General features: G+C 49.4%; 1 protein-coding gene and 1 pseudogene across 2 annotated transcripts; one reads left to right on the forward strand and one right to left on the reverse strand.

Moving 5' to 3' along the window:
* Positions 1-1,300: 1,300 nt before the first annotated feature.
* LOC9649112 lies at positions 1,301-4,278 on the reverse strand. 2 transcript variants are annotated; one of them, XM_024658990.1, is made up of 5 exons: positions 2,235-4,278; positions 2,042-2,174; positions 1,736-1,990; positions 1,463-1,681; positions 1,301-1,387 (listed from the first exon to the last, which is right to left on the reverse strand). In XM_024658990.1, exons 1-4 carry the CDS (start codon positions 4,224-4,226, stop codon positions 1,497-1,499), a joined length of 2,565 nt encoding a protein of 854 aa, XP_024514758.1. In that variant the 5' UTR covers positions 4,227-4,278; the 3' UTR covers positions 1,301-1,387; positions 1,463-1,496. The 2 variants fall into 2 exon arrangements, with proteins under 2 accessions (XP_024514758.1, XP_002985033.1); XM_002984987.2 differs by having other exon boundaries at positions 1,301-1,681.
* A 10-nt stretch (positions 4,279-4,288) lies between these two features.
* LOC9648958 lies at positions 4,289-6,409 on the forward strand (annotated as a pseudogene).
* The last annotated feature ends 3,311 nt before the right edge of the window (positions 6,410-9,720 follow it).

A 9,720-nucleotide genomic window follows, 5' to 3' on the forward strand; every position in this document is an offset into this window, starting at 1 on the left:
ACCGAGAGGTCAGACCGACTCGGGGACCGAGTTCGAGTCCGAGTTCGAGACCGAGTTCGAGACGGAGTCCGAGATCCGAAATCGGGTCCGAGACCGAGTCCGAAGTCGAGTCCGAGGTCGGGCCCGAGATCGGGTCCGAGATCGAGTCCGCGATCGAGTCCGAGACCGAATCCGAAGTCGGATCCGAAATCGGATCCGAGATCGAGCCAGAGACTAAGTCCAAATACTAATACGGGTCAAGGGGTGAAAGCCCAAAGCGTGCGTCCCCCAGGGGGGGGGGGCTGCAGGGGGTTCCAAAAGTATAGTAGGGATAGTGAGGTCCAGGAACCAGTTTAGAAGGGACTCTCCAGTGGGGCTCCCAAACTGACTTGAGGTTGGGACTGGGACCGAGGGGCCTTGGGTGGGAGTGAGCATGGACTTGGTTGGTGCCGGAGGGGCCATCCAAGGAAGTGCTCAAGAGCAGCTCCCACTCCCGAAAGGGAAACCGATTGCGGTGCTCCCGGCTCATGTGGAGTGGTGCCCCACTTGAGTACCATGCGGCTCATTGGTCCTCGCCCTTCCTAGGGGCTTGGGCCTTCCTTCGGGATGGAAGTGGGGGGCGAGAGGTACCCATGCCGGGCCGTTAGGCCACGGTGTTTCGCCCCGGCGTCCCGAAGCAAGTGTTGCACTCAAGACTTGGGATTTAGAGGGTCCCATGATCAAGTCTTGTGGTACCAAGGGATGTTAGGAACCTGGAAGCTTGGTGTGCTTGGCTGCTTGTGCTTGCGGGGAGTGTAGCCGAACCTTAAGTCCAGTCTAACCCGGGGAGGGGGATTGGGAGTGATTTGGGAATCCGTGGAAGGATGGCTAACGCTCCATTGCTCGTGCAGTGAGTAGCTGAAACCAAGTAGGAGCTGGTACCATAGGCGATAACCTTGGCAAGGGAACTTAGCAAGAGCCAAGGCAGTGTTGGACGAATAGACGAGGTAAGCTGGCAAATTGGAAAGGAAAAATTTGTGGCTTACACTCAACTTCTATTGATATAACCATTCCACTTTGGAACTTTTGACAAAAATTCAACAGTCAAAAGGGAAACTTTGTTACATCCATGGACGTAATTTAATATGCCAACTATAAGAGCAAGAAATCTAAAAGATATCAATCAAATGAAGTACCTACATGGCTGCTTGTAAATAATCAAATAGAAGAGAAGGAAATGTTTTAAGAGAGACACCTAAGCTCAGACTAAATACATATATATGGATTTACTATATATGACTATACATGAATTTAAAATAACTGAAATAATAAAAATTATGACTTTTTAAACTAAATTTCTTAAATAAACTTAAATATGGATTGTTGTGCACTCAACGTCGTCAACACATTATCTATGCCGTTTCCCTTACTGTCACCAATAGAGAACCAAAGGAAAACCAGAATCATAAGACTCGCTTTGTATCAAAGTCTAGCTGAATCGCACCTGGAAAGCCTCCTTTACCACTAAATACTGGTGATCACATCTCTCTCGTACACATTTTGGTATGCCTTACAGCTGCAATCTGCTCGATCATACCAAAATTGGAGCCGATAATAACACTTGAGGCATATATATCCATCGGATTAGACTTTTGATATGAGAGAGCTGATGAATTGTCCTTGTCCGAGAAAAATACATATCCAAAGTTTGTTCGAGCATACTCTACAAAAAACAAAAATAAAAAATAAACGAAAAATGTATAACGTATGGACTTACTTTCATTGCCAGGCTGCTCATTGTCCTTGATAGCAATCAGTCTTCGGACGTCACTCTTAAGATTTCGAACGACTTCCGACCAATCCGCAATGGCTGGCTTAAGAGGGTCTCCAGAGCACTTGCTTTGGATGTACAAAAGAAATGGCTCCAAATCAATGCCTTTTACTTCCTCGAGTATCAGGAAGGTATCAGCCCCGCTGTTCCGAGGTCCACAGATGGCCCAAGTCCCTGACCTTTGAACCTCCTCCTTTGAGCCTGGACTACTGTGTTTGATCCGAAACCAAAAAACTAAAAACAAGAACATACCTGGACTCAGTTGCTTGATTGAAACTGGAAAAGTGGGGAACCTGAACTTTCGGTTCTTCAGATTGTCAGGGATGTACCAATCGCAAGGCAACACATCCGCCAGCATGAAGGTCTCTGAACCCCCCGATAGTAACTGCAAATAACATGTTAGTAACCGAGACTATGAAAGACTATGAACGTAGAATTCACATACCTTATGAATGTAGATGCTGAAGATCAGAGACAACAAATCGTTGTCTTCCTTCTGCTTCCAATCATCCGTTGACATTGTTGTCAAATCAAAAGTTGTAGAGCCAAAAAGGTCCTCCCGCTGGAGTGTTAGCTTATGCAGTAACACAGGTGAAAACTCCACCAGAGCCTTTTCTTCGTCAAGAACCACAGCCACTACTCCACAACTCTCCAGAGCTTCCCATGTCAAAACATTCTCTCTTGGAAAGGCCTGCAGCAGAACCGGTCCATTCCTTGAGACATGCTCACGAAGCATCGATGCTTGAATTGCTCGTAAGAGATAAGAAAATCTCTCATCCCCGGCAAAGCCATTGTAATATTTGAATCTTCTGCATAGGCTCCACACACGATCCAGAATCCGCCTTACTTTGTCTCTCAGGAAGGGCTCCTGAATTCTCAGCGCAAGGTTGTCAATGTCAAGGGCCATGTCTGGGTCATCTGAAGCCAAAGCCTGAACCATGAAGGTAATCAACCTCGGATTCCCTCCGCTCAGCTTGCACAACAGCTGCATGCCATCATTTAAAGCGTGAAGTTCTTCACGGTTTGAAGTCCTCAGCACCTTGTTAAAGACTTGCAACACCAGCTTCTCCCGATCGCTGCTGCTGAGAGGGTTGACAGGAATATAAATCACTTCAGATGATCCAGTGTCACCACTCTCTCTCAAAGATGCCGCTGTGAAAAGGTTGGTCGCTCCGAGCATAGTGACAAACGTTTTGCCACCCACGTTCCTGTGCTTCCAATCTATGAACTCCCGAAACAGTTTCTGAACAAGGACGTTGCTCCTCCCAATCTCATCAAAGAAGAAGGACAGGAAAATGTTTTGGTCTCCGAGCTCGCAGACTTCTCGCAACAAAGCTATCACGTCATCAAACAGGAGGAACTTCTTCAAATCAGGTGCTTCGGCATCAACAACAGCGACAAGCTCTTGGTAAGGAAAGCGCGTCCAAGTCCCAGTATCTTTTCTGATGTTATCTTGGCCATCTGCTCTAGAAACAGCTGCATGCAAAGTCCTCAGGGCCAAAACCTGAGCATCACCCAGCCCGGCCTCGCCATGAAAAGTTGAAATAAAATCATGGTACATGAGCACGTCGAGATGTTCAACGGTGCTCATCATGGCATCCCACGGTCGCACCTCATCGGTTGATGTATCGAAAAGTGAGGCAAGTTCTTGAATCCTTAGCCCTGGATCACTCCGTTGCCTTCTCATCTCAATGAGTATTTGTGGGAGTGCCATGCCAAGGGATGTTTTTCCCGCACCCGGGAATCCAACCACACCCATTATATGGTGGAGGCGCCTAAACACATCCCACTTTGTGTGTTGACTGCTCATGAATTGCTTGTACAACAGCCAGTTACCCCTGAGCAAAGCATCCACAGTCTTCTCTCGTCCAACAATGGGAAACTGCTGCCCGATGTCCTTCAGAGACAAGCCAGTTGGCAAAGAAGATAATGAATCCCTTTCAAGGCATTTTCTGTACGTGCGGGCATGCTTAAGACGAGGTCCAAAGAGCTCCTTCAGCTTGGCAATCCGATCACAGGCGTTTGACCAAACAACTCCACTAGAGGGAATGAGCTGCTGACGGAGCTGCTTCTCCTTCTCCATCCAGTGCTTGTGAAGCTCACGGAGCTGCTTCTCCTTCTCCATCCAGTGCTTGTGAAGCTCACGGAGCTGCTTCTCCTTCTCCATCCAGTGCTTGTGAAGCTCACGGAGCTGCTTCTCCTTCTCCATCCAGTGCTTCTCCTTCTCCATCCAGTGCTTCTGAAGCTCACCCTGCGTGGAATCCACTTTCTGGTCAGCGCGCTCCACCTTCTGCTCAACCTGCTCAATCGCTTGTTGCACGGCCCTGATCTCCGATTCCACTTCCTCAATCTGCTGCTGAATCGATCGCTCAGGCCCATCCGCCCTTTGCCGCTTCCCAGCCCTGATATCTGATTCCAATTCTTCCCCATCCGCCATGAGACTGCTCTCTGGCGGAACCCTAACCTAGGTACTCTGATTTTTAGGGTTCTAGCCGTAGAATGGGACATTGTGCTTCGACTGCATTCGATGTGAGGTTGGTAGAAAACACCTGAAACTGGCATTGAGGTATGTTCAACTGAATCTGTGAAATGGTGTAGACTTTACTGAGTTTACCTGCAGGTAAACTGGAGTAGGTTCACGTAGAAAAGAACTAATGTTGACCAGTTTAGGGTTTAGGGTTTAGGGTTTAGACAGTATATGGCAGGACAGCTTCAGGCTTATGGCCATCTCGGACTCTCCTCAGAGAGCTGATCTTTGGCTGATCAACACGTAAGTTCAGTATCAGAAGGAAGAATCTTAAGCTGGATCAATTGTTGCTGCTGTTTTGTTCGCGGGTGTACTGTGAAAGCTCCGACAATGGAAACACTGATACGTAAAGGCAAAGCAGCCTCTATTCCCTTGGTGGATAGCTGGATGCGTTCCTCAGGGTTTAAAAGATCTCGAAGCTGTCAGCGTCATCGGAGTGCAGCAAATACAGTGGGGGAGACTTTGAAAGGCCACGAGGCCCGGCTGCTTCGACGGGATGCTTTACCGTCTCTTGATTTGCCAAAAGTTTATAATCTCTTTCGCTGTTGTGTTTTCAGGTTCGTAAGAACAAGTTTGTCAAGATCATTCCTATCAACGTTGGCTGCTTGGGTGCTTGCACATACTGCAAGACGAAGCATGCTCGTGGGCATCTTGGCAGGTACACAGTAGACACACTAGTAAGGACCTTCGCCAGTTTCTTTTCTCTGTTACTGAGCTTTATCTACAGGTGCAAAGATTGAAAACCGTGGTGTCTGAAGGTGTGAAGGAGATATGGCGACACTGGAGCTTACGGTTATGGTTATCTGTTTCAAGCTAGTATTTTTTATTTACTTTTTTCTTTCTTTGCACTACAGGACGAGACATTGGAGCATATATACCAGCGCTTCTACGTGCTTTAGTTGCTGCGCTTCCTCATAGACAGAAGTACAATGCTCCGAATCTACATCTTACAGCATCTGGAGGAAATGGCTGTCACCCCTGCGTGTATTCGTTCCTTCATGTTCTGGTTCAATCTGGAAGGGACTTGGTGTTGGAGGTACCGATGTTCTGGGTGATTGTTTTGTCTCTGTAAGCTGTTTTCTGTGTTCTTCAGGGCATGAAGAGGGAGTACACGTTTTCCGAGTTTAGAAAAATTGTGGATACTCTCACAAGACTAGTCCCGGAGATTCATATCGCTACAGATATTATCTGTGGATTTCCAGGTACGCTCGCATGCATGAAAAAGATTGTATCTTATTGAGCTTTTATCCTTGTCAGGAGAAACATCAGAGGATTTTGACAGGATCATGGAACTAATACGAGAGTACACGTTCCCACAGGTCCACATATCACAGTTTTACCCTCGACCAGGTAGGTAATCTCTGTACATGCTACTGAATGGTTCTCTCTGTCACTAGTGTTTATCCTGTCAATATCCTTAGACAGGAACACCGGCGGCTCTAATGAAACGGGTTCCAACGCTCGAAGTGAAGAAACGAAGCCATTCCATTCTGTTTGAATCGTTCACTCCTTACGCAGGAATGGAGGTAAAACGTACCGAGTCTGGGTCACCAACACTGCTGCTGATGGAATTCATCTGGTATTCTTTCTTTTGTTCTACGTCTCTGCAGGTTGGCCTGTGTACAAGTTCTACTTCCAGCTGTACCCGGCCTTCTTGGAAGCAAGTTAATGTGAAGATTACGTCTGTCGGAAGATGGTCTGTGACTGGCGAGTGGCGAACCAGATTCCACTCCTGGAGACGATGCTGAGAAAGTCGGATGCGAGCAGCGGTAAGGAATGCGATCCTCCGGGAGTTCCTGAGAAAGAGATCCCGAGTCTGGGCATCACATTTTCGTTTGTTGAAATTCACCAGGATCAGAAGCGGCGGGCTCTGTGGTCACTCTTGTGGCTTTCTTTACACACTCCAGAAGAAAACAAGCTCAAGGACGAGTCTGTGCAACGCTCGCACAAACTCGACTGGGCGCAACTGGGAGCTCCAACCAGAGTCCAATCTCCGCTATCCCAGACGAGGTGTCTTTACGTCAATGACGGCGAGAGACTTATCTTCATCAAGACAAGTTTGCAAGCACTGGTACGCTCTGTGTTCATCAGACTGTCTGGGAGAAATTCATCGGCTCAGGGCAAGCCAGCTTACCAAGGTACGTGCCTCCTGACTATACTATTTTCTGGAAATTTTGTTTTCCTTGCTTAAACGTTGAATTTTGCAGATGGCTGGTGCATAAGCACAGCACGCTACTGTCGTCTCGAAGCACTCGCATTTTATATTTCACGAACAGATACACGTTTCTGATTCAAGCCTTGGATGCATGGTGGGAACACGGCAACTATGTGAAAGTTTTTGTCAGGTGGCTTGATCACAACATTATGATCATGTCACAGCACAAAGATTGCATCACGTCTCCATCCTCTTAGAAAAGATCAAGGTCTTTTACAACAGGAGAGACGCTGCAGAAGGTGCTCTTGAATGCGGGCAACTTGTGACTCCACGTGCCAGGAAGCAGGGGGAGGATCAAAGTTTGGGTTGGATTTACAGCTCCTCTAAGCTGTGTCCTCTTATATAAGAGCTTATGCTGCGCGACTGGTGTGTATTCTATGAAGTGCTAAGCTCCGCTTTTGCGAATCGTGCAGATTTCCTATCTGCCTCACTTCTGCCAAAGCTTCACGGCAGATTGAATCTGTACGACCTGGAAGGTGTGTGTTTGGATGACGGAGTCACTGGGATGAAAATCTGGAAGGTGCTACGTGACCTCTGACAGCGTTATATCTCATGGGTGAAAGTTTGCCTTCACTGCTCGGACCTGAATTATGCAGTCCGACTCGAGAGAGTCCGGTAAGTGGCATTCCCACTGGCTGTTGGATCCTCCACCGTTGGATCGTACAGATCTAACAGCTCAAACGCTCAGCCTTTGAGTTGCCAGAAATTTCTAAGTCCTAGCACTTGGTTTTTGGCAATGGAGAGGAAGGTACGTGAGCATGGCAGCTACACCTTGAGCACGCCACGGCAGAGGTCACCACAGCCAGCTGCTCCAGCAGCAGCAGCAGCCGCCGACACAGGCAGCGCCAGCCACTGCAACAGCCCGCGGCCTGCCAACACCAGCAGCTGCTGCGGCTGCTGCTCCAGCCGGCCAGCCAGCCGTGCCACGGCCGGCCTCCAGCGACCGCCACAGCGAGCACTTGGGCCAGCACTCGCTGCCCAAAGCGCCAGCCCTGGCCACCCAAAGCGCCAGCCCTGTGGCTCGTCGTGGCCCAGCCCGTTAGCACTGCATCCCGGCCAGCCGCTGCCCAGCAGCACCACCCGAGGCAGCAACCACCAAGGGATCTCCAAAAATGCTAAGGGGATTGCTCCCTGCTGTTGAGAGCACCCGCACCACCCAGACATCACCACAAAGATCCACCAGAATCTGCCGTGGGAGACACAATTGCAACCGCAATTGCAAATGCCCGCCTCTGCTTCTCCAGCATCCTCTCCACCGTCAGATCTCCCGATCCAACAGTCCACGTGGTCCAAGCCTACTTAGAATTTTTCTGGGCTATGGAGGAGAAAGATGCAAGGAGCAGTCACGACAGGGCATTCTGTCTTGACCACGCCACAACATCAAGCCAACAGCAAGCCAGGACAACTCCAAGCATGGTTCTGGATTCAGAGAAACCAGCCATGCTGCCCCTCTCTCCCTTCGCTAGCGTCTGGCACAGCAAGTCTCCAAGCCAGGCATTTGCGTTGGCCCCTGTGTGCCGCACCTCGCTGCCACAGTGCCACAAAAAATCCCTGCCTGGAGATGCTCACTGCCACTAAGAGTCCAGGAATTAGCTTGGCTTCTTGACACAACAATCTCTTTGGTGTTTCCTGTGGCCCAGCTCCCCTGAATCGTGTCTGGCACAGCAAACTCCCCACAAAGGCTTTTTGCCCCCTTTTAGTCCAGTGCCTTGGCACCACCAAGAGATCATAAAAATGCCAAGGGAGCTGCTCCCTGCCACACAGAGCACCCACACCACCCAAAGATCACCATAGAAATGCTGTGCCTCACCAAAATCTGCCATGGGAGAAGCCTTTGCAACAGCAACAGCCATTACAAAGGCCCACTCATGCTTCCCTCTCCTCTCTCCTCCACCGTCGGATTGCACAGATCCAACGACTTACACATGCAGCCTTTGAGTTGCCAATAACTTCTAAGTCCTAGCACTTAGTTTTTTGGCAATGGTAGAGGAAGCTACAGGAGCATGGCCATTGCGTCTTGAGCATGCCATGGCCCAGGCCACCATAGCCAGCTGCTCCAGCAGTAGCAGCTGCCGATGCAGGCAGCGCCAGCCATTGCAACAGCCTACGGCCTGCTAGCACCAACAGCTGCTGCATTGTGGGAGTGATTGAGGCAAGGAAGAGGGACGTCACCAGCTTCACTGGTCCTCCATTTGCTTTGCCGGAGTGACTATGGCAAAGGACGAGCTCTTTTTCTCCTCTTTTCTCTCTCATGGCTTGGTTTTCGCTCTTTTTCTCGTTTCGATTTCACGGCTAGCATCTAGGGAGTGGCGAGAGGTGGAGTTTGGACGTCACTTTAGAGGTGACTTGGAGCAGCTAGGGTTAGGGTTCCTGGTGGCTAGGATTAGGGTTCACCCTGTTCTAGGGCTAGGGTCCCTTGGCAGCTAGGGCTTCTAGGGCTGGTAGTGGCGGGTTGCTGTAGTCCTAGGAAGCTTTTAAGGCATCTCGATGGTAGATAGATAGTTGCAAAAGTTCTAGAAATGGAGCTCTTTGCCAAGATCTATGCGATCTTGCTTGCCTTGACACGTGATGACGATGATGTCACTTTAGAGGTGACTTGGAGCAATTGGGACTTGAAAAAGTTCCCATCTTTTTGGATTCTCTTTGGAAGACCATGCATGGTGTCTCGCTTTGAGGACAATCGGGAAGGGAGGATTTTTGGATCTAATGGCAGGGATTGCTACCACAGTTGGGACTATCGGCCAATGGAGTCGATTCGGTGGTACAACTTGAAAAAATTCCCAGATTTCTGGATTCTCTGTGGACAACCATGCATGGTGTCTTGCTTCGAGGTGATCAGGAAGGGAGGGTTTTTGGAACCAGTGGCAGGGACTGCTGCCACAAGTGGGGCCAGCGGCCGACGGAGTTGATTCAATGTTGCACGCGTAGGGGATCCACATGTTTCCTCTCCAATGCTAGATTTGGAGCATTGAACCTCCCTAGGAGGAGGTTCGGGCCATTTCTCTAGTCCCTTGGGCTAGGAATTTTTCGAAGATGGGCTAGCGCACTTGTCTAGTGTGGGAGGCAAGGTAGCACGCTCTAACTATGAGTTGGAAGAAGTTCACACCTCGCATGGATCTACAAGTTGGAGTCACATCGCGATTGGGCGTCGTCTTGGCACCAAAGGCAGGTTGGTGGTGGAGGGCTTTG

This window comes from Selaginella moellendorffii, unplaced genomic scaffold (assembly GCF_000143415.4).
Source record: "Selaginella moellendorffii unplaced genomic scaffold, v1.0 SELMOscaffold_65, whole genome shotgun sequence".
In the NCBI taxonomy this organism is placed as follows: domain Eukaryota; kingdom Viridiplantae; phylum Streptophyta; class Lycopodiopsida; order Selaginellales; family Selaginellaceae; genus Selaginella; species Selaginella moellendorffii.

Bases quoted from the DNA above. Each gene is read 5' to 3' on its own strand.
- LOC9649112 (XM_024658990.1), bottom strand. From the start codon at position 4,226: ATGGCGGATGGGGAAGAATTGGAATCAGATATCAGGGCTGGGAAGCGG. The intron at 1,991-2,041 runs GTATGTTCTTGT...ACAGTAGTCCAG, and splicing joins AATCAAGCAACTGAGTCCAG to GCTCAAAGGAGGAGGTTCAA. The intron at 1,682-1,735 runs GTAAGTCCATAC...TGTTTTTTGTAG, and splicing joins TGAGCAGCCTGGCAATGAAA to AGTATGCTCGAACAAACTTT.